This window comes from Setaria italica, chromosome II (genome assembly GCF_000263155.2).
Source record: "Setaria italica strain Yugu1 chromosome II, Setaria_italica_v2.0, whole genome shotgun sequence".
In the NCBI taxonomy this organism is placed as follows: Eukaryota; Viridiplantae; Streptophyta; class Magnoliopsida; order Poales; family Poaceae; genus Setaria; species Setaria italica.
Window position 1 is genome coordinate 41,381,390 of NC_028451.1, and position 26,150 is coordinate 41,407,539.

Below are 26,150 nucleotides of genomic sequence, written 5' to 3' on the forward strand. Positions count from 1 at the left end.
ATGCTTCATTGGGATCATAACTTTTTTTATAGAGTAGAATCACACATCTATACACTTTTCGAATAAAAATCACATCTATACACATTCCAATTTGTGTCCAGGCATCCACTTGGAGCATTTAACTATCCCACTAAGCAAAACTTAGGTTTATTGGTTAAATTCGACGTTGCAATATCATCTCAAGCTAGACTAGAAATTAAGACTAGCTTGTGTTTGCTTCTAAATTTATGAGCTCCAATGAGCTGAGTCCAAACAAACCAATGTTTTCTCTCATATATGTAGGAATCAAAATGAAACACAGAGAAACTCGTTTTATTGGAGCTTGTTTTTGAGCATTATCATATTTTAGGGAAAAGTGAGAACCAAAATGACAACCATAAAAATGAAAAACAAAAACAATAAAAATCCTAAAATTTGAAAAAAAGAGAGCCCTTTTAAATCGTTTCACTAGTATTTTTCAGTGATAAATTTCCTATTTCTTTTCCAACTTAACCCAACCACCTGGCAAGATCCAAGAGGGCAAGGGACCCTATCCAACGTGGCCAGAGCGTTCGACCGCATGCCTTAAAACAAAATTTATGTTGCAATGTACTCTTTTCATGATACTATTTGTTTGGAGGTGCTGCCATGCTGTCCAATCCATCTTTTTGTGTGCACTAAATAAGAAATTCAAAAGCCGATTAAAGTTCACTAGCCGTGAGTAGATGGTTGACGTCCATAGCCCTCCCCGATCAATCAAGCTTGGAGCATGTCAACCAATCACTCACATGGTGTAGCTTTGCTAAAATATTGCAAAAAAACAATGCTACCACACTTTTTATAGCATCTTGTGCATGCACAATCAAATCTGAAATTTAAATCTGGAAAAGTCTCGTGGGATAAATATTGACTTATAGTTAGACAAAATATTTAAAAAACGCGAGCCAATTATATATACACATCTCAGTTGTTGCTTCAAAATCATTTTGATGTAACATGCACTAGAAGCACATAGAACCATTCACCACATTGGCATCTCCTCGTAGGATTTTCTCCTGCCCACACAAGAAATTAAAGAACCACATATATGAATTGATTCTTTTGAGTATCTGCTATACTCCATGGAGCCAGGAAAACATGAAAAAGGGCCTCGATGTTGTAACCAATTTATCCAAGTACCAAAAGAAGTGCATTTTATATTAGTTCACTCATGAGTCATGACATTTTGATACCATGGTCAACTCCTCTCAATGCATGACGCTTAATTGATCTAAAAGCTTTCAACCATCATTGAACTCCATACAATACATGATGATAGGTAATACCAACAAATCATGAACAACAGATGTATAAACCAAATACATTTGATATCATCGAAACTGAAGCAGATTATGGGGTCATATTGAATTATACTCCCTCCATTCCAAATTGTAGGTCGTTTTAGCTTTTCTAGGTGCATAGTTTTTGCTATGCACATAAATATAGTGTATGTCTAAATGTATACAAACATCTATAAATCTAAAAAAGTTAAAACGATCTATAATTTGAAACGGAGGGAGTATATTAGTCAAAAGCATGCAACACTGTGGTGAAAAAGTCAATCTCAGGTAAAGTTTATAACTCTGAAAAACTAATTTTAATAATGCCATGCTTTTAAAAACTAGAAGATTTGTTGTATCCAAACACCCAAGTACACAACAACTTCCAGAAACTAAAGTATTCTTCAGAGTCCAGAACCGCAGTAACTTACAAATACTCTAAGGCCCCGTTTGGATCATTGGAATTGAATTCCATCATAATAATTATAATTTAGACACAAATTAATTAAGCTAATATAATTGTATGTGGAATATAGTTGTATATTATAGTTGGTGATATGGGAGAGATACTTATATGCTGCACTTCTACTATAGAGAAGCGAGTCTAAGAGCGTGCTATAAGAATTGAATTCCATTCTAATAACCATAATCTATAGAATCAATTTCCATCTCTCACCCCATGAATTTAAGATAGGCTTATATATAAACTTTGGAAAGTTGTGGAATGCCACATTCCAACATAAATTAGCCTACTCCATTAAATAGATTCCAATTCCTTCATACCAAACAGAGCCTAAAAGTACTTGGCATCCAAACAGAATATAAGTATTATTACAACTCAACCTTCTTCGTCTACGTACCCGGCCATTATATATATCTATATCTACATAATCTTACCCAACTTTCCAATGATCTAACCGCTTCCTGTATTAGTATACAAGAACTCCACACTGCCGTCGTGTTAAAAACGCCGCCGTCACCCGTCGTCGCGCGTTCCGGTACCCACAGACCATCGGCCAGCCGCAGCCATGTCGCCGACGGGGATATCCGTGTCCACCGTCGCCGCCGCGGTGTCCGCCACCGAGACGCACATGCTCAAGATCGAGGGCTACAAGCGCCTCGAGGACATGCACTGCACCGGCAAATTCCTTGAGTCCAGCCGATTCCAGGTGGCAGGCCACGCGTGGAAGATCCACTTCTACCCCAACGGGGACTTCAGGGAGAACGCCGGCTTCGTCTCCCTGTACCTCAACCTCGACGACGACGCGGCCGTCCCCGCCAAGGACGTCCGCGCCGAGGTCACGTTCTCCCTGGTCCGCCGCCCCGGCGCCCCGGCGTCGCTGCTGCCGCCGCACAGCGAGAGCTTCACGATCACCTATAACAGGGCGAAGGCCGTGACCAGGCGAGGCGTTGCGAAGTTCATCGCCAAGCAAAAGCTGGACTGGTTCTCGGGGTACCTCAGGGACGACTGCGTCGCCGTCCGGTGTGACATCACCGTCGTCGAGAAGTCGGCGGCGAAGGAGGGGGAGGCCGTGCAGGAGCGTGACGTGGAGGTGCTGGGGCTAGCATGCCACTGCAAGGACGAGCTGTGCAAGCGTCATCACGCGAGGGTCGTCGGCTTGGGGCTCAGGCAGGCGTTCGTCAAGTTCTTCTTAAGGTGTTTTCAAGTATGAACGAGCATGGAATGTAATCTAGTCGTATGAGCTAGCGTATTCCAAAACCTCTCGATAGGATGAATTGGTAATGGTTTTTATGAGTATTTTTTTTCTTTTCGGATCGCGTGGATGCTATACACGTATAATTATAATATTCTTATATTAAATAAATAAATGACAATGTCCCCATATAATGGTGATAATAAATTTGTTCTACATTCTTAAAATGCATGTGGTTCGCAGTTTGTGCTACAATCTATTGTAGTTGGACAAGACTCTCTGAGAATTTTCCATTAATTTATGTTTAAGTCGGGCTTGCCTGATATTACGAAGGGGGCTTTGTGGTACTATTATCTGGTTATTTATTGGTGCCACCTCCACTCACTCCTCCAACCCATAAACACACTTCATGCTGATACATGAAGATAAATCCCATCATATCCACTTTAATTAAATTTTTCAACAAACACTTTAATTAAATTGAGTTTTCATGCTGATACATGAAGATAAGATTAAGATCTTAGTCCTTCCTCTTTTCTCCTCTCGTTTCTTCCTTAATGCCCCATCATTTTCTGTTTCTCTACAGCTACCACGCATGCCATTCACTTGAGCAGTGACAAGAGACCTGCTACTCTGAAGTCACTCATGGGCAACAACCATACATGAACTATTTTTTAAATCACAACCGTGAAGCATTGAGTGCAGCGAGATAGGATAAACTCTCCAGTAAATTGCAGTGCAGTGATAGCTCACCCGTAGGAAATTTTTCCTTAGGTTTCATTGGATGCTTTTTTTCCTACGTTTTGTGAAGGACCATGAGCCTTTCCTCAGGAATGGGAATCAGTTTTCCTCCGTTCCAAACATCAAAACTAAGAAACTTTTCAAAGGAATCCATTCCTTTTACTTTTCCTATGAAAAACCTCCGTTCCAAATACGTTCTAAAATTCATGTACTACACAAAATCCGGCAAACAGGCCCAAGTTATTCAGATTTGCACCGTTCAACATAAATCCTTTCGTGCAAAATAAGTTCCGAGGTGGTTCGTGCAAAATTCGTCCTTTCCTGAGCTCTGAAACAAGTTTCTGGGGAAAACAGTCGTACCCTCACCACGCCATCGGTAGGGTTCCGGGCTTCCGGCGACTCGCCATGGCCGGCCGCCACCGCAACCCACTCCCCCACTCCTTCCCCCGCGGCGGCGGCGCTGGCAACCACCCGCATCCTCCTCCGCTCCACCACCAGCACCACCCTCACCTCCCGCCCCACCACCACATCGACGACTACCGCGAGCCGCCGCGCCTGCCCCCGCACCACCACCCCGATGACTTCCGCGACCCGTCCCGCCTGCCGCCCGGCCACCCCGACAGCTTCCTCGAGCAGCCGCCGCATCTCCGCCATTTCGCGGGCCACGGCCACGGTGTCGGTGGCGCCGGCGGCCCCCTGCCGCCCCAGCCGCACGTGGTGGCGGCGCTGGAGGAGCGGCTCGGCGCTGAGATCGACGAGGCGCACGCGCTGCTAGCGCAGAACCAGCGGCTGGCCGCGACGCACGTGGCGCTCGTGCAGGAGGTCGCCGCCGCGCGGCACGAGCTCGGCCGCACCGCGCGCTCGCTCGCCTCCGCTCAGGAGGAGGGCGACCTACGTCTTCGCGAGGTGCGGATGCTCTCCCCCACGAGCTTCAGTGTGGTGAATGTATCTTCTTTTCTATGCATTGCAAATTTGGGTGCAAATACGTACTTATCTGGAAACAGCATGCTCAATTGGACCCAAGAATTGACGCTATGTAGGGCTTCAGCCCTGAAGGCTCTCTTATGTTTGTTTAGTGTGCCTAAATTGCTCCCAGTCTTGCAAATGTAGTGCTAAATTTGACGTTGCAGTGTATATTTTGTGTTGCAGTGGATCTATTTGGGACTGGTCATGTGAACTTTGAACTTGTAATGCCATTAATCAATTTTCTGTTCTGTATGACACTCCTGCCTTGTATTTGGAAACTGCAACCTTTTCATGACAAATTTGTGCATGACATTAGGCCACCAAAATCGTGCAAAACGATAAAAGCATGCATGCATTCCCCTTTTTTGGCTTGTATGTACCAGCAGCTGGAACATATAGAAGTGCTACCTGGACACATGTGTCCTAATTTTTTTTTGCCGAATCAAGCACCCCGCACCCATGTCGAATTCCTACATCTGTGTTGGATTCCATTTGATATTTGTGCCCCACCCCCCACACACAAAAAGAAAACAAACTGCTGAATTGCACACCCGCACCCATGTCCATGTAACACTAGATATAATTGATGGAGGCAAGTTTGCCTCATAGTCCAGTAGGTTTTGGCTGGCTAAGTGGGTTTGGTGGCTGCCAAGGCAATGAGGGAGCTAGGTTGCGATTGGGTGCTAGACAGGAGGGCTGCCTAGTGCCTTGGCTAGCTTGGCAGCTGCCTTCTAGAATTGTGGAAGTGACAAGCTACAGAATTAGAACCCTGGATTTGTATTTATTTTCATGTCCATGTCCATGACATTGTCGCAATTGAGGTAGAAAGTGTATCAGTTTGCACTGGATTGGAACTTCACACCCCTTAAGCTCATCTTCTTTTTAGTCTCCTTCCTCCTGTATGTAAATAATGGAGATAAAGTGAAGAGAGAGAATAGCTAGTAAAAATATGGAGGAAATTTTAAGCAAGGCTGAGAAGGCAGCCCTTTTGGTACAAACCACCAAGATTTCTCCCCTTTAGATGCTAAGTTTGCACAACATTTATCCACTCATTTTTGCAGATACATTAAACAAGCCAGATACTGTGGACATGCTTATGTGTATGTAGGTCTTTTTCCTTATATTTGCTGTTACTCAACAGTTTCCAAATTTGCTGTGTGTTATACAGTCCAGGCATATCCTAATAAATCAGTTAGATTCTGATAATGCACTGCCTCGGCCTCTAGAGAGATCTGGAAGTTGTCCTACTTGGATTCTTTGTTCATATGAGGTTTTCAAGCTCTATATTCACGGCTTCGATATAAACTCAACTACTTCTGCCAGACTATTTTGTTTCTCTGCTTATGTTTTTTTTAAAATATGGTAGCATGTGCATGCTTATTTTCTTTTTACCAACTACCTGTCTAACATCATGTGCATCCACTCTTTGGTTCGAAGCCACAAGATTCACTGTGTGTATTCTGCTTGCAGAAGCAGAACCAACCCGAGTTCATTTATCCTATATTTTTATTAGTTATTACACTTTTATGTGCATTTCGCATGAAATTGCAAACCTTTGCATTAGTTGTAGGTTTGAAACTGCATAACTTGAATAAGTGGAATTTTTATGTTTTAGCTTAAGGTATGACCCCATTTTCAGGCGATATTTTCAAATACTTGCATTCTATATTATCATGCAAGTTCATGTACCTTTGAATCTATGACGTTATGACCTGCCCGACTTAGTTGAATAAGGCGGCTCTGCTCGTGTCAAATAAAAATAATTTATGGTTATTTTAACAGGTCTATGAGAGGTCAATGAAGATGGAAGCGGAGCTCCGAGCAGTACATGAAATGAGAGCAGAGCTTGCGCAAGTTCGTCTGGACATTCAAAACCTGGGTGCAGCGAGGCAGGAACTTATGGGCCAGGTCCAGGGGTTCACACAGGATTTGGCTCGTTCAGCAGAAGACTTGCAGAAGGTCTCTGCGCTAAAAGCTGAGATCCAGGAGATCAAACACGAAACACAACATTTGAGGTAGGTCTCTATTAAATCTTTCACCTACTCCCTTTCTTTCAAAATAGGTCTAAGGTTTTTCAGTATTGGACAACTGAGTAATGTTTTATCTGCTCTTCCCTGGTTTATCTTACCTCTTCCCCATCTGGTAGACATTGTCTTAGCCATTTTTCTCTTCCCTTTCACCTAGTCCTTTAACCTTGGCTGTTCCGCCTAGTCAAAACGAGCACCTCACTCCAAACTGGAATGATACGTTCAACAAGTAGATTAAATAGAATTTCGATCATCTGTTGAGCAATAGAGAGAGGCAGGTTTGCAATGAATGCCTTTGCTTTCTTCAACTTGTATGATATTTATGAGTCAACATGCAGATCTGGTATTGAGCTTGAGAAGAAAGGATATGCAGAGAGTTATGAGCAGGGACAAGAGATGCAGAAGAATTTGATTTCAGTGGCTTCTGAAGTGGAAAAACTTCGAGCTGAGGTTGCTAATGCGGAGAGCAGGTCACGGGCTGTTATGTCTGCAGGCAATCAAGGTATGATCTGATTAGGATGCTATCTTTTTCATGTCTATAACTTTTCTGTTCCAAATGGTAATTCTGCAACTTACTTGAACAATCAGGTGGGATGGCCTTGATAATAAAACTGTGATAATGTTTTAAAAGATGCCACCGGAGTGATTGTGAATTTGAGATGCAAAAAAATATGTATGCTAAAATCTAACCTACGGACCATATTCTTAATTGTGCTTAATGTTGTATTGTCTGTTCAATACCTGGCGCAATAGGTGAAGCTGATTAGTAATCTGGCATAATAGGTGAAGCTGTACCCAAGTTCAATCTCTGTATGTGGCATGTGCCTACTTAACATGGCGACTACCATGCAGGTTATGTTGGAAGCTATGGGAATCCCAAGGCCAATTTTGCCCCAAATCCTTATAACGCTGGGTACAGCATGAATCAAGTACGTCTTGTGGCTTCTACTCCATTTTCTGCAGAACCTCACAATCCCTTAATCCTCATTTGAAGCGGCTTCTCTATTGCAGGCAAGTGCTGCCGATTCTGCCTCCCAGTATGTACCTGGTGCAACGCACGCTTGGGGCGCCTATGACATGCAAAGGGCACCTGGGCGGAGATAAATATCGATTTGCTCGCCCATTCACTGAAGTGTACACAGATTTGGCCGTGACTTCCATTTGAATGTTGTGGTAGATAGAGCACAGCTTGACAAATTGCGCACAGATTTACTTTTAGCTTATCTTCCTATCAGCCTGTATAAGTGAATATATATAGTTTCTGCAGGTGATGTCTGAATCGTGATCGTTTGTCTATGAATCGAGATAAGATTTTGAATCAAGCGTGAATCGTTATCCGTGGGGGACAAGTGATGTGATGTTCAATTGTGCAAAGTGTTTAACTACTTAGGTCTAAGTTGAAAATTCGTCTCTTATGTCATTGGGATGTCCATCGAGTTGCAGATGCATTCATGTTTAACATGATATATTCATGTACTGCATTTTTGGGATATTTGAGCGCGCAAAACCCAACTCAGCTGTTGATAAGCCTAAGAATTGAATTGAATCCCCTTGTGATAACAGCCATATTGCCGCAAATATCATATGCCATCAGTTGCCATCCCACGATCTCGACTATCTGTTGGCCATCCAATGATCTAAATTTCTCAACTACTGAAGTCGAGTAAAAAGAAAAATAGTTTAGCATGGCTGTATCCGGTGGAAGCCCACCTGACATCTCACTTGAGGTAAGCTGAAATTCTGCAGGTTGAGTAAACGGATCACAGCCCTGATGCACGATGGTATCAATAGAAAAAACATAGCAGAACGAACTACTGATGCATAGCCAAAACAAAAAGGGGCAAGAATCACTTTACATTCGAAAGGCGTCAGTAGCAGAGGAAGGGACAAGCTGAGTCTACGACCTATGCTGCCGGCGAGCACATGATAGATACATCGATGATAGTTATACATATGCAAAGCCGCATCTTCAGTGTGCGCGCAGGCCCCGTGCGCAGACAGGTCTTATCTAAAGTCTAGACAACCACAAGAATATAAGATGTACAAGATACAAGCATCAAACCGGTCACAAGTTACATACAGGCTTACAGCTCCCCTAATGCCAAAGCTTCATGGAATGCCATTTGCTACCAGCAAGCACTGCACAGTGGAAACAGATCGACCTGCTTACCATCTTATGCTTGCGGGAAAACTTTATTTGGGGGGATATTTTCGCGCCGCTCAACATAGGCAGCTGGGAACCACCCGGCCTTCCCTCGGCATTCTCCTTCGGCCCAACCATTGGGAGCAATCTGTTGCAGGCAAGCAGAATAGTATTGACAGTCAATGAGTTGAATAGATTTGAATGGTTTTTGATTGGACAGGCTAATTCATCCCTATTTTGCTTCCACCATGTTATGGTTCTTTTTTTAGTAACTGACGGACTGATTCATCCTATCAAGCCTGTAGGCAGTCACTGTGGACTCACTGCAGGAGTGGAGGGCAAGTGTCCATATACTAATTGGTAAATCTTTGACATGATAGTAACTTGTGATTGTGTTAACAGTTCTGCAAGACAGAGGGATATAGATTGCTTCCACAGCTGAAATTGTTAAGAACACACTGACCTGACGAACAACAACATAATCACCAACAATTAAGCTAAGTTCCTTCTCTGTCGTTCCATTGAAGTTATGCACTGCCTGCAGCAACAAAAAGATTGGTTAACATAAATGGAAATATCATGTACTTGCTCTTTACTGCTGGTTACTCATTTTTCACCTCAGCAAGGAAGTATTGGGCTTTCTCAGCACGCTTATGCGAAGATATAATAGGCGGTGCCGATTCTCTCTTCTGCTTCTCAGAGGACATCTACAAAAAAGAATTCATAAAAAAATTAGGAATGCAAGTGAATTTTCAGAACTTACCAATCAAAATGAAAAGTCCTCTACCTCAGCCTCAACGTCATCAAGTATTGCAGCTAACCTCAGATGGAATAATTTTTCTGCTTCTACCTTCAACAAGATGAATGGCCAAGGATAAGAAACAAATGAATGAAAAAAAACAATGCCAATAGAATGACCATTATTATAAGCAGGCAATCTCACCATGCCAACCAGCCGCTGAAGGGTTACCCGTTGCTGCTGAGATTCAACAGCCGCAAGCGCCGCTGCTGCTTCCTTTCCTAACACAGCCATGCTTGCTTTGTGCTCTATCATTTTAGCTTCAGACTGTTGAAGCTTTGTAGTGTGCTCCGGAATTGGAGCTTCTCTGACCCGTGCCTTTCTTCTAGCAATTTCAGCAGACTGTTGAACAAACAAGAAGGATCAGGGTGCATGCAAGTAACAATAATCGAAAGCTACTCTTCTGAAGCAAGGATCAAGTCAACAGTACATACAAGGATCTCAGCTTCATGCCTCATCCGGCTATAACGCTGTGCAAGACCGCGAGCATCTTCCAGGGGTGCACCCATAGACATTGCCCTCAATGGGTCTATAGTCTGAAACGCCAACAAATGGAAGAATGTATCTACATGAAATCAAAATATCTAACACACACAGATGTTCTTATATTTATATCAAAATGGAATATCTTTCAGAGGCTGAGCTCAAATTTGAACTGATAAAGGCTGTTCTACATAATATAGAATGATATAGATTTTTCACATTTCGGTTTTGATGAAACTAGACAATTCTATCTATGGACTAACTGAATCACCATGGGCTTGCGGACATTTTTCTAAAAAAAAATCCAACATTTTCGATATTCTGGGCTGTCAGTACAATCTCTGGTAGCCAATGGCAACTTCCAGTAAAGAACTTAAAATGGATCCATTAATGGAATTTCTAGAATTTCCAGAAAGTAAAGCCATGCTAAAATAAGTCAGTTTAAAGGGCTGAGATGCTATCTTCCATCAAAAAGGTATTTGATTCCATTTCAATTGGCAACCCTACCAAGGTTTGAAATTGTGAGAGCTATACCCTCGAATATGCATTCCTCATCCCACCTATATTTCCTGTCCACCTAACAGGCAACCAAACAAGAGACTTCAAAAGCCCCTACGCCTAAATTCCTAAAAATTTCTTCCAACTAAAGAGGACCTGTGTGGGAAATAAACTCGAAGAACACACAACAGTTACCTGGGAAGATAAAGTTCTGTTGAAATCTTCATACTCTTTCTCAATATTTCTCAAAGCACCTCCATATAATGATGCTGCTTTTGCAAGGGCCTCATCGCTTGCACTATTTTCACCTCCATATCTATAGCAGTCCTCTGAAAATTTTGTTCCTGTGACCAAATGAAAGAACAGATGCAACTGTTTCACAAACCATTTCACCAGATGTTTAGTTAGGGGATTTGCATACGAGCTCCGAAGCAGAACTGGAGCAACTAAGCTACAAATAACCTTTTATAAATATACTGGCGATAACTTTGAAAAGGAGTGGTTCACTGGTTCTTCTCAATCTCAAGTTAGCAAGGGCATCCATTTCTTTTTTTGAAAGCCATAGTAGGATACAAGGAAGTCTTTCCAAGTATACTTTGACCATTAATATCTCTTATGATATATTGTCAATTGATATGAAAACAAATCTTATTCACAGATACTTGAAATACGAATCTAACAATTCATCTTTTGTATACTCCCTCCGTCCCACATAGACTGTTCGTTTAAAAAATTTTAGACAAGATGGTAGCAATGCTAAAAGTCCAAAATATCCCTAATAACTCTTCTTAATCGGATGGATTACCGAGTAGAATTAATTATGCATGCACGCTTGCAGTAATTGTCGAACCTATTAGCCTTCCTTATTTAGCGAGTCTGGCATTGATGGTGGGAGTAAATGATCGATTTGTTAACTGGGCCATAAGGTATTATGAGGGCCTTTGTTGGATGGTTTGAAAGTTATATGAATACTCTTTGTGGGACAAGTTTTGAAGGCTAAATGAACATTCTTTATGGGACGGAGGGAGTACTAAACATGTGTAAGATTTGACAACAGTTGTTCAAAATTTGTAATTTTGAAACCTAACACACCCTATGTTTTGAAATAGAGGCAGTATAATCCCAGATAGCTACAGGCAGAAGTTAGCATTCTAGTTCATAGCTTCATATTAAGCTAAATTATGAAAGGTCGAGATCCTATTTCTAGCCCTAACTAATGGCTCTACCATGCAGAAAAATGTAAATAAGGCAATAAAAATAGCAATAGCAGTTTTCCTATTCTGTGAGGGAATCTCAACCTGACATAATAAACCAAAAAATAACTGACATGAACCACATACCCACTTCAATATGCTTGTTTCCAATAGATACCAAACCTTCACCAGCTCTAACAATGTCCTTCTGGAAATCCTGTTAGTGTGTATATATCAGATAAATTTAGCAACTACCATCATGAAACTCATTAAAGCATATACTGCAATCATATAACTTTCACTTCCATTTCACTACAGTACAGATGGTTAAAGTTTATTGCTTAGCACATTCTACAGTGAACAATGCTAATGCAACACCAATTTTAGTCCATGTGTTCACATCAGGTAGGTCTTATGGCTTTCTAGAATCTCCCAGTCTTACCCTTCCAGAACGAGTAGAGCTATACAATTTATCGAGCTGTTGATGTCTCTGTAGTTCAACCTCATCAATTACAACAGAATCTGAGCGCTCATAACCAGTAGTACTGAACTGCTTTATAACAGCCTGAAAATGTCAAGTCACAAAATGTAAGCAAGAAAAGAATTAACCTTATAGCACCAGTAAACATTGCATCACAAATTTGTAGTTTCGAAACAGTAGCATCAGATATAAGGCCATACATGAGGTCATTATGGAGTTCTCTATGTTTCATATTTGTGATATGACAGTTGATGACTCAATTGAGGACGTGTACAGAAGAACTGAGGAAACTACACATAATCAAACTATAGAATACCCACTTTAGTCAGTCTGCTTCAGATTTATAAGCATGGCTTTAGGGAACAACCAACAAGTAAAAACATAGCAGGAATCATTTATGTCTCCTGGCTTCTTGTAATTAACAAACAAAAAATACTTGAAAAAAGAAACAGCAAAAACAAAAAAAAAACTGTAAGTAGCATGACAGCTTTCTATTGATACCATTATGGTAGTAAGTGCAGATAGAAGGAAAAGTTCTGTTGTTAGAACACATGATTGTCCAAGTACAAGAGAAAACTGTATCGCAGACAACTTACAATATAAAAAATGGCTACTAGCCTATTAGGAATGCAATTATGCAATCAATATACAGAAACAATTGGAGGAAACAAAGCCATTCATCATCCCGCGAAGCTAGGCATGCCATTCCTGTATATTTGTGTGAATATGCTGTCAATCAGACTGCCACATCCACATTGGCAGGAGTCGAAGGTTATGCATACAGATTCACAAAATAGGCACATGTTTCCGATTACTAATGCAGACATGTCGCCTCAGTCCCAAACATAATGAGGTACTGAATCTTAATTTACAGAAAGGACATGTTCCCGTACCTACAGCAGAAGTCAAATCAGTGCAGTATAGTATGCTTCAACCAACATGACAAAATAATCAACCAATCTGTCCTTACAGCGCTTCCATCAGGTAAGGACTTTCTAGTCCATACAGCGGCATGATTATTAGAAGGGATGCCTCGCCTTACACTAGAGCTGCAAGTGCTGAATCCAGTGCCTACTCGAAACATAAAACCTTATCAAAAATGCCTTTTAACCTCCCCCGCAGCCATGGAATCAATGAACTGCAACCGTGGTTTCACACTAGTGCTACAATTTACAATTCACAGTACACTCTAAATTCGCAAGATTCAACAGAACACAAGAAGTCCCATTCATCCTAAAAACGCAGCCCGTGGGTTCGAGCTCCAACCGCACGGCTCGCAGATACACGCGGCCCAAGAACCGCAAATCTGCATCGAAACCCCGAGATCCAGCCATAGGACAAGCGCGAGGCCCCTAAAACCGGCAGCAAATCTCGCCGCCATAGCCTGGCGGCAGCCTCGCAACACATTGCGCAACTAAACCAAGAAGGATCACGCCCATTTTCTTCGCGCACCGGCAGGAACACGGAAGACGGAACCGCGAGGCGCAAGGAAGAATTGAGTGTTCGGGTGTGGGATCCGGACCTGCTGCTGCTTGGCGACCTGCTCCTTGAACTTGTTCGCCTGCTTCCTTAGCGCCTCCATCTCTCCCCCAGCTCCTCTCGTCTCCCTCCTCGCTTCGACACCCGCGCACAAGCCGCCGTCGACGATACCCAGACGGACGGCGGCACCGTCACCAGACACGCTGCCGTTCCAAACGATCCACGACGCCGTCCGTCCGCCGCCGCTTCTAGACGTCGTCACAGACGCCGAGCCCGGCCCATGAAGCCCACCTCGATATTCTTCTTCACTCGTGAAGAAGGCCCACTACACTTCCTGCCCCTTTGCTTGTTTCTTGGTCCGAAGTACGCGTACGCCTGTCTCTGACAAGTGGCCCCGTGAGGAGCGCTTCAGGCCCGCGCCCACAGCAACGGCCGGGGCGATTCAAAAAATTTCCCCATCTGGCCAAGCTACCAGCCATCTTCCAGCATCTCCACCTCGCCGTTCCCGTTCCCCGCATCACCTCACAGGCGCGAGAGCCAGCGGATAGCTGCTCGCCGCCGTCTCGCTTCCGGCGATCGCCGCAGGGTTCGATCCATAGGCTCTCCGTCGACGGTCATGGTGATCCTTGCCCGCACGCCGGGCGGCGCCTCCAGCCCGCTCCGGAGGTCCTCGCCTAGGGTTCCTCGGGAGACGGCCTCGCCGCCCTCCGACCCCATCCTCCCATACCTCAGGTAGTCCCGAATCTCCCTCGAGATCTGCCCGCATTACTTGGATTTCGCTTAGTGTTGTGCGAATCAGTGTGGAATTTGCTTCCTCAGTGTGTTTCAGTGAGAGATTCCGCCTACGGGCGCGTGTGCTCGTATCTGAGGGTCCACCGTTGTCTGCTTAAGCATTTGCGGTTTGGATTGCGCGGCTCTAGCTCCGCGATTCCGGCTGTGGTTGCTCATGCGTACCATGTGGTATTGAACCGGGTCACCGGGATGCACAACTGTGTCGACTCCGGACTCAAATGTTGTGAGGCTGCATTGTTGTGGCAGCTTGATTTCGTCTCTGATTTGGATATATGAACTCACGCAGTCACACGCATTGTATGCCACTCTTTGTTTTGTTTTCTCGACTTCTCATACATAGTTTTCAACTACATATGCAATTTGTAAGATTATCACTTATCACTGTGATGTGCCTCCCCGTCAGTGGCAGAACCTGCTGTTTGATGTATCTTGGAACTGTGCATTGCTATGTTGTGTTATGACTTAATTTAATAAACTTATGCGCAAGTACTTGTGAAAATTCTAGTGCTAAATACAGTAAATATGCATGATTTTTGACCGTTTATACTACAAGATGTGGATCACGTCATCCTGGCCTCCTTTTGATTAGTTCCTGGTTCTGCCACTGCTCCATGTTGGCATGAGCTTCTATACATGTCCCTAGTTTGCTAAGGTTGGTTTCTGGGTTTGTTTCCAGGTCTATCAGCAGGGCCATGGATGAGCTCGGGACAGGGTCACAGTGTGACGCAGCAGCTTTAGAACGCCTCAAGTGTTACTTGACCGAATGCATTAAAAAATATGGGGATGAGTACCAGTACTCCACTGACCCACGACTCCTCAACATCTGGATTCTCTATGTAATCTGCTTTACTTCAAATATCAACTCTGATCTCATTCCTTCAGGGTTACTGGTTGTTCTTTTGCTTATTTTTTTTGGGGGCCTTTTATGATTCTTGCTGTCTAGGCGGATGTAACTGAGGCCTTCCCCAAGGTTTACAAACAGCTGGAGGATAAAAGAATGTTCTTGGAGCATGCACTGCTCTATGAATCATATGCATTGCATCTCTGTGCTGAGGGGAAAGTGCAGGAGGCTGATAAGGTGTATGCGACCGGTATCTCCAGGTTAGTGCGAGTGGAAAATATTTTCCACTCGAAGTTCACTTCTTGCTGAGCACATACAACTGATGTTCTCATGTTGTTGTGATGGTAAATTACATCTGTGGCTTAACTAGGAAAGCGGAACCCCTGGATCATTTGAAGAAAACACACTTAACATTTTTGAAACATTTGGAGCATTTTGTAGAAGAGGAAGATGTGGATGCACAGGTGAGGTAGCTATGTGATCTGATTTAGTTGTTTCTATCCTGCATGTTGAGCACCACACTTTTGTATTCATCAAACGTTTCGATAATTCATATTGTTTGTATCCATGAGTATGTTGACCATTGAAATAGCTCATAGGTATGTTGAGCATCACATTCCTGCCTATTTCCAATAACTCATGGACTTTGTATTTCAATTGCAATCTTCATATCAGGATCTCATGGCTACGCTTTGCCATTTGATCTATGGTCATTAGACTGTCAGTTCTGTATTGCCACTGGAGTTCTCAGCGCTCTCCAGCAAACGTTCTTAACTGCTGTAGAACCAGAAAAATTTACATTGTATATTTTAAATCATGACCATACATTACTTCCAAGTCTATTGATACATTCGTATGACCAGAAAATGGACTAGCTTAGCACACCTCTCTTGCTTAGACTGGTAATCATATTATGAGTGAGAAATACTGTTGGTTTAGGATTAGTCATAACTGGGAATGAATTCCAGAATCCACTTTTCTTTTATTCGTACTGTTCATATGTTCTATTGTGAATTTACTGGTGTCTGCTATAGAAATTTTTGTTATATGGCAAGATACAATTTGCATAGCTTTAGTGTACCAAGCGTTAGGGATATAAACAAAGAAAGGGGGACATGTGAGTTTCTTTTTGGTAAAGATATACCACTCCACAAGGCTGTGAAATAATTTATTCAAAATATCATTATATTCTTTTCTTTAACCCACATATTCTCTTTTTAAAGGTTTCATCATCGTCCATTCTTCACATAGCATCATTTTCATGCATATAGTTGCTTGAGCCTGTCATCCTAGTGGATTAATATTCATTCTTCACTCTGTTTTTTGTTTTCTCTTGTCTTCAGCCATCTAAAAAGCAGAAGAATGAACCTAGCGTGGTAGATCCATGGTCTGCATCTACTAGGAACACTTTACTGGAAAAAATTAACAGTGACCTCAGGAAGTTTGCTGTAAGTTCAGATGCTAGCATGTATAGTTTTTCTGTGTGTCACTTAACTCTCATCATGGGATGCACAAATCCTTAACAGGGATACTACAAGAGTAACAAGGTCTACTACGGAAAGGTGGCCTTAACTTCTTCGCTGAATATTTTAAGAAACAAGGTCATTGAGTTAGGTATAACTGTAATTATTTTGTTTCTTTCTTGCACAAAGATGTCATACATTCTGGATCACGTTCCTAGTTTGACTAACTGATGATTGATACTCCAAGTTGCAATGAATACATTATAAGAATTTGCAGATATGTCCTCTTCTTTTGCAAGCTCATTTGTATTGTTGTTATTACAAAATGCAACTACAATCCCCTTTTTTGTGTCAAGGTGGCAGAAAGTATCAGATCAAAGGATCTCCTGGCACTGGTGCTTTTGCTAAAGTATACAAAGCAACTGTTGATGGTAATGCAGAAGAAATGGTTGCTTTGAAGGTGAAAAATGTTTCCATTGTCTTAGTGAAACTTGCCTTTCATAGTTTGTTGCACTGTTAAACGTCATTCATATTTGCAGATTCAGAATCCCCCATTTCCTTGGGAATTTTACATGTATCGCCAACTTGATATGCGTATATCTGAAGTTGAGGTACAAAATTTCGGTTTAGAGAAACCTCAACATTCTTTCATTATATCATAATGATGTTTATACTATAAATTGTTTTACTTCCAGCGACCAAGCTTCGGATATGCTCACGAAATCCATATCTTCTCTGATGTCAGCGTGTTAGTCTGTGATTACCTGCCGTATGGAACCCTTCTGGTAATTACAATACAAAAAGTCCTTTAGAAATCAGCTCTATCAAAACAACTTTTGCGTGTTGATTATCTATGTTAGGGAATATGCAACTACAGACAATTGATGTTGCAAAGACGTGATGAGATATAACTCAAACCTTTTGCAGGATGTTATAAATTCCCACTTAGTAGTCGGTCGGTACATGGATGAGGTCCTGTGCATGTATTATACCATCGAGATGCTGAAGATGCTGGAAACACTGCATAGTGTTGGCATAATCCATGGTGATTTCAAACCTGATAACATGCTTGTTTGCTACCTAAGGTAATAACGATACCATTGCTGTTGCCACTTTATTTGCCCCCCTTTTCCTGTGGTATCTGTTTACTCGGTAATACACATGCAAAATGCATTTATTTTCTCTAGTATTAAGGATTCAAACTGCAAATCCCAAGCACAATACCTGTACAGTTGGACCATTGTTGCCATTCATGTTCTCAAAGACTCTTGTTTTAGGCGAATCCTGGTGCTTGTGTTATTAGGATGACATTTAGCTATGAGTCCCACAAACATATGAAATGCCTACAACTACAAGTAGGTCAGCTAGACTTAGCTCTAGCTAAGAAAGTTAATTATCGATGTGAATATTTGAGTTGTTTGGCCATGAAAAAAGCATAAAGTTCATAATCACTCCATTTGCTCGCCGTAAGTGCTGGAATGGTGGGTTGGCGAATCTTAATCGTTTACTGCATATTCATTACCTCCTAGCAGTAATGGGCATCCCATTTCTTATGCTCTTATTGTAGCTTATCTGCTGAATGGTTATGTTCTGATCTGTTGTTCTATTGAGATAACAGCAAACTAGGCTGTAGTTCAGGTAGGCTTTATATTTGGAAACATGATTTTGATCCCTTTTGTCAAAGGTAAATCATAACAAAATCTTTTTAACAAGTCTATAGCCCATTCCTTGACCCCCCCCCCCCCCCCATGTTTCAGTTCAACATGTAGCCTTCGTCAAGTCATTTTAATTGATTTGTTTCTAACTGCTTTACTAATCAATGTCTTTCTTCACTCTTGGTATGTAAAGTGGACATATAACAGAAGAGACCTTCAGAAGCGAAACAAGGGACGAGCAGAATCAGGTGAGCATATCCATCCTAGCACGCAACTTGCTTAGAGCCTGGGCTGTTTGGATACGAGGTACTAAACTTTAGGAGTGTCACATCGGACGTTCGGACCCTAATTAGGAGGACTAAACATGAGCTAATTATAAAACTAACTGCAGAACCCCTATACTAATTCGCGAGACGAATCTATTAAGTCTAATTAATCCATCATTAGCAACTGGTTACTGTAGCACTACATTGTCAAATTATGGACTAATTAGACTTAATAGATTCGTCTCGCGAATTAGATTCCATCTGTGCAATTAGTTTTGTAATTAGACTATATTTAATACTTCTAATTAGTATCCAAACATCCGATGTGACATGTCCTAAAGTTTACGAGGTGTTTCCCAAACACCCCTAGACGGCATTGGAGCCCTTTTTTCTGATGCTTTGTGAAATCTGCAATCCAGGGGCTCTGCCTTGTTGACTGGGGTCGTGGCATTGATCTGAATCTTTTCCGCGCCGGCACGGAGTTCCACGGGGACTGTGGAACGTCAGGATTCCGCTGCGTCGAGATGCAGGAGGATAGAAACTGGACGTATCAGGTCAGGACTCAGGATCCGCCTGTGCTTTCCTCTGCTGCTCTAAAAGTTACTGAATGCCTACGGATACGATGCGCTGGTCTCTTCTGCGTGCAGGTCGACACATACGGCCTCTGCGCCATCGTGCACATGATGCTACACGGGGCAGAGATGAGCGTCCAGAAGGTGCCCAGGGCAGGCGGGGGCTACGAATACCAGCCGAGGCTGCCGTTTAGAAGGTGCGCACACCATTACTGCGAATCCTTTTGTTCGCCTCTCGCGCGCGTGAACGATGTTACTTAGCAACGGGGCAGTAGATTAATGGGACTCGACCGCAGGTACTGGAACGTGGAGCTGTGGAGGAAACTCTTCACCATGCTGCTGAACGCGCCCTCCAACGGCAGTGACGTGACGGCGCTCCGGGGCCTGCGCGCGTCCTTCCGGGAGCACATGTGCAGCGACCGGCAGCTCGTCGGCAAGCTGAACCAGCAGCTGGCGAAGCAGAAGGCCTCCCTGTGCTCGTCCTGATAAGATGAGGCGCACCGGCCGACGTATCCCATGCCGTGTTGTGAGTTGTGACAGTCCCCGGGGAGCCCTCCCCGTCTAATCCCGAGCACTGCTGGTGCCTGCGATCCCCATGTAATGTATCTCCTACTAGCGTGAACGGAAAATCTGTCACGTCAGTTAAGTTATGGGGTATCTATCTATCTATCTGTCTAAACGAAACAGCAGCGCCCAAAAGTCAAATGAGTTTGCAAATCAGCTGAGGCGAGCGGCAGCGACAGCATACGTGCTGCCGCGTGGCTCTAGGGCTCTAGGCTAAACGGCTCGCCGGGTCGCCTCGCTTGGCCTTGGCGCTCGTGCCCTAGCGTGAGATCAATTCAGCGATAGTTCGTGTTCGTCCTCGCGAACCCGAGCCGTCCACCATGGAATGACATTGGCGTGGCCGGCGCGGCCAAGCAAGCGACGGCCACGACGAAACAGGCTTCCCTAGTTCCCTCCCTTGCTGGCGGCGGCGGCGTGTTCGCTTGGCCGGCGGGCACGGACGCACGGCCCCTGTCCACCTTGCTGTGCGTTTGGACTTTGGATCAGCCTCTCATGCTTACGTGGGCTGTTGCGTGTTAGGTGGAGTCATGGGCTTGTTGGACTTGCCGGCCGGGCTCGCGAGAGGCCGACAACCGCCATCGAGCCCATCACCCGATAACACACCTAAATAGGCGAGCCCGACGCGCCCCCGATTCACCGGCCCAACCCGATCCCACCTTGTTCTCCAACGGCGGCTCCCCCCGCCCCTGGTCGCCGTCTTCCCGCACGCGCCGCTCGCCCCTTCCCTCTCCGTCTCTGGCGCGGCGGCGCTGCCTAGGGTAGTCAGGGTTCCGGCAAGATGGGTGAGCGTAAGGTGTTGAACAAGTATTACCCGCCGGACTTCGACCCGTCGAAGATCCCGCGGCGGCGGCAGCCCAAGAACCAGCAGATCAAGGTGCGCATGATGCTCCCCATGAGCATCCAATGCGCCACCTGCGGGACATACATCTACAAGGGCACCAAGTTCAACTCCAGAAAGGAGGATGTCGTCGGAGAGGTAGGCAACGCACCCGGACCTAGTTGTTTTTTTTTCCCCCTATTAGGTTGTCGGAGAGGTAGGCAACTCACCCAGACCTAGTTGGTTTTTTTTTTTTGAGTGGAATGAAATTCCATTAAACCACTGACACGGCGATGTCGCTGGCCACCAAGTCCGCAACGTCGGCTGAAGCTCCGTCCCAAATAAGGTCGGAATTACACGGGCACTTACAGCCCATTGCCGCTAGTAGGGCATGTGGTACCTTATTACATTCACGAAGACAGTAGGAGCAGGAGGAGAAACTAGAAAAACTAAGCTATCAAGCTTTTTATATCAAATATGATTCCTCCAGTCAGTGCCAAGCTGAAATTTGCTCCCTCCAGAGCTGATTTATCCATCATACGGTCCGTCTCCAAATCCACATGCTGCATTTCCTTGTCACTGGCACTGTCGCTAATAGGAATCACTCTTTGCTCTTGGTGGTGCTCTCGTTAGGCCCAAATTGTTGGATCCACCGCCACTATTTGTTACGACTTAGGACCAGGGAGAGCAATGCTAACATTTGTTACACTTATGTGATAAGTGATATATCTCTGTGGTTCATAGTTCCATGCTGTCTGCTAAGCAAATATTTTGCCACCCACCATATCGACATCATTATTTTTTCTGAATGAAGCCATTGCGCTAGCTGTTTATCCACTGTATGTTTTGTGTCGTGCGACCTATATGATTTAGTTGTACAGAAAACAGAAATGAAATGGTTGCCTAAAAATTAGGTGTAATTGTGAAAACTGATGACAGGAGTTTGGTTTTTGGTACATACATCAGCTGTGGATGATTCGACCACACCAGCAGGGTATTTAGTAATCTACATACTCCATGGGTTATGGACTAATATTCTTAAGAGAGATTTGGTGCATATTACTGCTAGATACTTATGCTTTTGCTTGCTTTATCTGTAGAAGCAAGCAGAGCAGATGATGTATCCTAAGTGCTGTAAAACACTTCCTAGCTTCACAGAATTTTATTGCTAGAGCTATTTGAAACACCACATTATTCTAACTCCGAACTAATTATGACATATAGAAAAGGGGTCAAATTGAGAGGGTAGCAGAAGTGCAGTACTATGAAGAATTGAAGATGTAGCCTAGATTAGTGATTCTAGTTGTATAAATGCTCTAGGCAATCACAAGAAAAGTTACAAATTAGATTATCTAGTCTATAGTATCCAATCCTTCTGCTTGTAGTATTCACTGTAGCATTTGTCATCCACCAAATGTACATGCTTATGTGAAATCTGAAAATCAAAAGCTTCCATCCGTTTCGAACTGCCATTGATCTCCAAGTCCTGTCTTCTAGATCCAGTTCTGCAGTAATTTGAAGAGGTTATGATTGCTAGTTTATATCATATTTTTTTATGTCAGCCCTTATACCTTTAAAAGTGTGCCTGCTCTTCTAGGTTGTGTGGTGTTTTTTTTAATAAAGGGTTGTGCAGTGTTATCTTTGTGCTTTTGAATTTATAACCAATTTAATGGCCCAGCATAATCTTTTATTTGGTTGTCTGTTGTCCTGGAACTACAGAATTTCATGTCTGCATCAACTAGTTCGTATTCGGGTTACTGTTTGTATGCTAACTCGTGCTAATGCTATTCCACTCTTTTGGGTGCAGACATACTTGGGAATACAAATATTTAGGTTTTACTTCAAGTGTACTAAGTGCTCTGCTGAGATCACTTTCAAAACAGACCCTCAGAATTCTGACTACACAGTGGAATCGGGGGCTAGTCGAAATTTTGAACCTTGGCGTGAACAGGATGAGGTAAGTGATTTTGGGGCATATTATAAGGACAGCTTATACGTTTCAAGAATTATGATCTTTAATTTGATCACCATGATGCATATTCTTTTGTCCAGGCAGCAGACAAAGAAAAGAGGAAACGGGATGCTGAGGAGATGGGTGATGCAATGAGAGCATTGGAGAATAGAGCAATGGATTCAAAGCAGGATATGGACATACTTGCTGCTTTAGAAGAGATGCGGTCCATGAAGGTTGGATCTAGTTCTATGCCAATCTGCTGTATAGTAGGGCTTTGCTGAATGCTGATGTTGTTTTCTTGTGCTGTCTGCAGTCTAGACATGCCGGCGTCTCTGTCGACCAGATGCTTGAAATTTTGAAACGTTCAGCTCATGAGAAGGTAAGACCTTAGAAACATTGTTTGCTTTATCATTTTAATAAATGTTTGAAATAGAACATTCCATCTTTTGATTGTTATCTACTTATTTAGAATAATTTGGTTATATACCCAATGTCATTTTCCTACATATTCTCTCTCTTAACATTGATATTCTTTGTTAAATGATAGGAGGAAAAAGCAATTGCAGAGCTGGATGAAGAAGATGAACAACTTATCAAGTCAATCACTTTTCGAGTAATCCTCTATCTCTGTATAATTTGTGTGTGGAGGGTGTTAGTGGTACCTTCTGAAACTACAGTTTTCGAAGTGTTTCCAATGATAACATCTCTTTTTAACTTGCAACCCTATTACTTAATGCAGAACTCCGGATTTTATGTAAAGCGGATAGAAGATGATGATGATGACGACGACGATGATGACGATTTGGTCCCAGGCCAATCGAGTAAAACAATAAAGGTAGGTATTTATTGTATTCATCCCCCATTTTTCGCTTTCGTTGCTATTTTGTTTTGTGGTTCTATATCCCAACTCATCAATTAGAGTAATCTACACTTAATTAACGACAATGCATGTTATGTACCATTAATTTACACTTAATTATTTGTAACCTCAAAAGGTGTGGTTGTATGTTCTATTATCATTGATGGCGCATTACCCTTCTTGCAGTTTTCACTTAATTTTTTAAACATATACTCCCTCCGTCCCAAATTACTATTCGTTTTGGCTTTTCTATATACATAACTTTTGCTACTTATCTAGACATGCATACATCTAGGTCCATAGCAAAGGCTATGTATCTAGAAAAGCCCAAACGAATAGTAATTTGGGATGGAGGGAGTAGCAGCTAATCATGTTAAATTGAAAATCCAAACATTGTTCTGTAGGTTTCTATAATATCTGGTTTGCTTTAGGTTGAGGAAACTGTCGTAGCTAAAAAGGGGAATATCCTTTGAAGATGGATACGATGATAAGAGTAAAGTTTTGTTGTCGAGCATTGCGCAATTTGCGAATTGTAGCCAACATTGGCATACCAGTGAATTATTGGTGTTGTGGAGTATCCAACTAGTTATCACCGTAGCATCCTTCATATGAACATACTATGCACTTCAGTTGTGAAGAGGGTGTTGGTCACTTTTGTGTCTTGCCATAAATGTATATATTTTATATATTTTTCATGTGAAATTTCTTGAATTGTTTGCTTGCTTGGCTATTTTTTTAAAACTTTTTACAGATCAACGGATCTTCAGAATCAGTGACAAAGCCAACAGATGTTTTAAGCAAAACTAATGGATCAGAGGGTGCCAATAAAGAAGGTAAGCACCAAGTAGATTTATCATTAATTTTCTGTATAGCTACATCAGTCTACATGAAGCGCAAAAAACATCCCATATTTCATATTTGAGAACTGCGACATGTCTTACCGTTTTACAATCAAACCTGTGGTGTCATAGTATGCTCTTAGGCAACTTGTTTTGGCCATGACAATCATGATTCCAAATTGTCAATATACAACCTGCTTATTTTGCATTTTGCGATGAATTTACCTGCATTCTTTTCTCATTTACCTGGTTAAAATAGTCAGCTTTTGATTTTTGAAAACAAATGCCATATTCTTGTTCTCTTGCCCCTCTGATATACAGCTTTGCGAGATATTTTCATGTGAATCTTACTGTTGGGCACGCGTTGCAGGGAGCAAGAGCTGGATGCCCAAATTTATAGTAAAACCAAAGTCGACTAGCGCAGATCCTAAGAGACAGAAGACTGAATCCACGGCTGTCCAAGACAACGGCAAAGCACCAGTAGCAGAACAAAAGAGTGAACCTGCAATGCAAACCAATGTTCTCCAGTCCCTCTGCCAGAACTATGATAGCGATGATAGTGAGTGAGGACAACCCCTCTTGAAGCCATAATAATACTGGATGTCCATGATGTAACATTATTGCACCAGAGGATAGTTGGCACGTAGTTCCCAAAACCATTGTGCTATCGTTGTATAGCTTATGTAAGTCTGACAAATCTCTGGCAGTCAATGGCTCAACTGCAAGTATTGACTCTTAGTAATCTGGATTGTCTAGATATAGTTGTGTTATTGGATATCCGAAAATGTTACAGTATTTGTAAAAGTGATGGTCGCAAAAAGTTCAAAATTAACTCAGGGTTCATAGGCAAATCCTTTCAACTTGTTCCCTGTTGCAGCAGCATGCAAAATATGGATGGAAATGGCATGTTTGGATAAATTGTTGTTAGGTAATAGCTGTCTGGGTACTTTTACCCATCTACTGTTTGTGAATTGAAACAACGATCTGCATATTCTTATGCAGGTCATTGAAATAGGCCTGTTTGGCAGAGCTCCATCTCTGAAAAAACAGCTCCAGATCCATAGATCCAGCTAGCTCCACCATAGAGTTGCTCCACCGTGGATCTGAAATATCAAAAAGCGTTTGGTATAGCTCCACTCTTGTCTTTGTCTCACTAGCAATTTGGACCCATGCATCAGAATTAAAAAAAAAAGAAAAAACATCTTCTTCGTGGCGAGTGTGACCTCCCCACGCCTCCGCTGCCTCCCCTACCGCGCCTACGGACCCGCCGCCCTCCTGCGCTCTGGCGGCAAGGGCGGGCGGGGCTCCAGCGTAGGGGCGGGCGGGGCTCTAGTGGGGTGGGCTCCGGCGGCAGGGGCGGGCTCCGACGGCAGGGGCGGGTAGGGCTCCAGCGGGGCGGGCTCCGGCAGCAGGGGCGAGCGGGGCTCTAGCGGGGCGGCCTCCGGCAGCAGGGGCAGGCGGGGCTCCAGTGGCAGGGACGAGCAGGGGCAGGCGGGGCTCTGGCGGGCGGGGCGAGCAGAGGCGAGCGGGGCTCTGGCGGGCGGCGCGAGCATGGCGGGCGGGGCGAGCAGGGGCAGGCGGCGCTCTGGCAAGCAGGGGCGGGCGGCGCTCCCGCAGGCAGGGGCGGACAACGACAGAAGATAAGGACGGCAGCATGTCGCACGGAGAAGAAGAAAAGAAAATAGAATGAACCTGTCATTTTCCACTAATGAGTGGCAGTGGTGGGTAATTTTCTCCAACTCCACCAAATTTGATTTTGTGGAGC

At 43.4% G+C, this 26,150-nt stretch overlaps 5 protein-coding genes across 5 annotated transcripts; 4 read left to right on the forward strand and 1 right to left on the reverse strand.

The window, feature by feature from the left end:
- The first annotated feature begins 2,326 nt into the window (after positions 1-2,326).
- LOC101780886 (BTB/POZ and MATH domain-containing protein 2) lies at positions 2,327-2,971 on the forward strand. The gene has a single exon (XM_004959635.1). The coding sequence runs from the start codon at positions 2,327-2,329 to the stop codon at positions 2,969-2,971; it is 645 nt and encodes a 214-aa protein (XP_004959692.1).
- A 1,029-nt stretch (positions 2,972-4,000) lies between these two features.
- Positions 4,001-8,107, forward strand: LOC101771812 (protein FLX-like 1). The gene is made up of 5 exons (XM_004957754.2): positions 4,001-4,600; positions 6,443-6,675; positions 7,026-7,189; positions 7,540-7,616; positions 7,699-8,107. The coding sequence occupies exons 1-5, from the start codon at positions 4,100-4,102 to the stop codon at positions 7,789-7,791; spliced, it is 1,068 nt and encodes a 355-aa protein (XP_004957811.1). The 5' UTR covers positions 4,001-4,099; the 3' UTR covers positions 7,792-8,107.
- A 379-nt stretch (positions 8,108-8,486) lies between these two features.
- Positions 8,487-13,986, reverse strand: LOC101772219 (SH3 domain-containing protein 3). The gene is made up of 10 exons (XM_004957755.4): positions 13,807-13,986; positions 12,246-12,368; positions 11,951-12,020; positions 10,806-10,954; positions 10,064-10,165; positions 9,774-9,971; positions 9,618-9,680; positions 9,448-9,537; positions 9,294-9,368; positions 8,487-8,978 (listed from the first exon to the last, which is right to left on the reverse strand). Exons 1-10 carry the CDS (start codon positions 13,864-13,866, stop codon positions 8,862-8,864), a joined length of 1,047 nt encoding a protein of 348 aa, XP_004957812.1. The 5' UTR covers positions 13,867-13,986; the 3' UTR covers positions 8,487-8,861.
- A 242-nt stretch (positions 13,987-14,228) lies between these two features.
- Positions 14,229-20,036, forward strand: LOC101772623 (mitotic checkpoint serine/threonine-protein kinase BUB1). Its single transcript, XM_004957756.4, has 14 exons — positions 14,229-14,495; positions 15,232-15,391; positions 15,499-15,656; positions 15,767-15,860; positions 16,740-16,844; positions 16,923-17,010; positions 17,216-17,319; positions 17,399-17,470; positions 17,555-17,644; positions 17,787-17,944; positions 18,708-18,762; positions 19,200-19,334; positions 19,428-19,549; positions 19,649-20,036. The coding sequence occupies exons 1-14, from the start codon at positions 14,380-14,382 to the stop codon at positions 19,836-19,838; spliced, it is 1,647 nt and encodes a 548-aa protein (XP_004957813.1). The 5' UTR covers positions 14,229-14,379; the 3' UTR covers positions 19,839-20,036.
- A 517-nt stretch (positions 20,037-20,553) lies between these two features.
- Positions 20,554-25,247, forward strand: LOC101773027 (coiled-coil domain-containing protein 94). The gene is made up of 8 exons (XM_004957757.3): positions 20,554-20,892; positions 22,541-22,690; positions 22,786-22,920; positions 23,001-23,066; positions 23,235-23,300; positions 23,427-23,522; positions 24,298-24,379; positions 24,756-25,247. Exons 1-8 carry the CDS (start codon positions 20,695-20,697, stop codon positions 24,950-24,952), a joined length of 990 nt encoding a protein of 329 aa, XP_004957814.1. The 5' UTR covers positions 20,554-20,694; the 3' UTR covers positions 24,953-25,247.
- Positions 25,248-26,150: the final 903 nt, after the last annotated feature.

Coding starts and splice junctions, on each gene's coding strand:
- LOC101771812 (XM_004957754.2), top strand. CDS start 4,100: ATGGCCGGCCGCCACCGCAACCCACTCCCCCACTCCTTCCCCCGCGGC. Junction 4,601..6,442: donor GCGACCTACGTCTTCGCGAG/GTGCGGATGCTC, acceptor TTATTTTAACAG/GTCTATGAGAGGTCAATGAA. Junction 6,676..7,025: donor CACGAAACACAACATTTGAG/GTAGGTCTCTAT, acceptor GTCAACATGCAG/ATCTGGTATTGAGCTTGAGA.
- LOC101780886 (XM_004959635.1), top strand. CDS start 2,327: ATGTCGCCGACGGGGATATCCGTGTCCACCGTCGCCGCCGCGGTGTCC.
- LOC101772219 (XM_004957755.4), bottom strand. CDS start 13,866: ATGGAGGCGCTAAGGAAGCAGGCGAACAAGTTCAAGGAGCAGGTCGCC. Junction 12,021..12,245: donor GCTCTACTCGTTCTGGAAGG/GTAAGACTGGGA, acceptor ACACACTAACAG/GATTTCCAGAAGGACATTGT. Junction 9,972..10,063: donor GGCATGAAGCTGAGATCCTT/GTATGTACTGTT, acceptor TTTGTTCAACAG/TCTGCTGAAATTGCTAGAAG.
- LOC101773027 (XM_004957757.3), top strand. CDS start 20,695: ATGGGTGAGCGTAAGGTGTTGAACAAGTATTACCCGCCGGACTTCGAC. Junction 20,893..22,540: donor AGGAGGATGTCGTCGGAGAG/GTAGGCAACGCA, acceptor TTTTGGGTGCAG/ACATACTTGGGAATACAAAT. Junction 24,380..24,755: donor AGAGGGTGCCAATAAAGAAG/GTAAGCACCAAG, acceptor CACGCGTTGCAG/GGAGCAAGAGCTGGATGCCC.
- LOC101772623 (XM_004957756.4), top strand. CDS start 14,380: ATGGTGATCCTTGCCCGCACGCCGGGCGGCGCCTCCAGCCCGCTCCGG. Junction 15,657..15,766: donor TATGCGACCGGTATCTCCAG/GTTAGTGCGAGT, acceptor TGGCTTAACTAG/GAAAGCGGAACCCCTGGATC. Junction 15,861..16,739: donor AGGAAGATGTGGATGCACAG/GTGAGGTAGCTA, acceptor TCTTGTCTTCAG/CCATCTAAAAAGCAGAAGAA.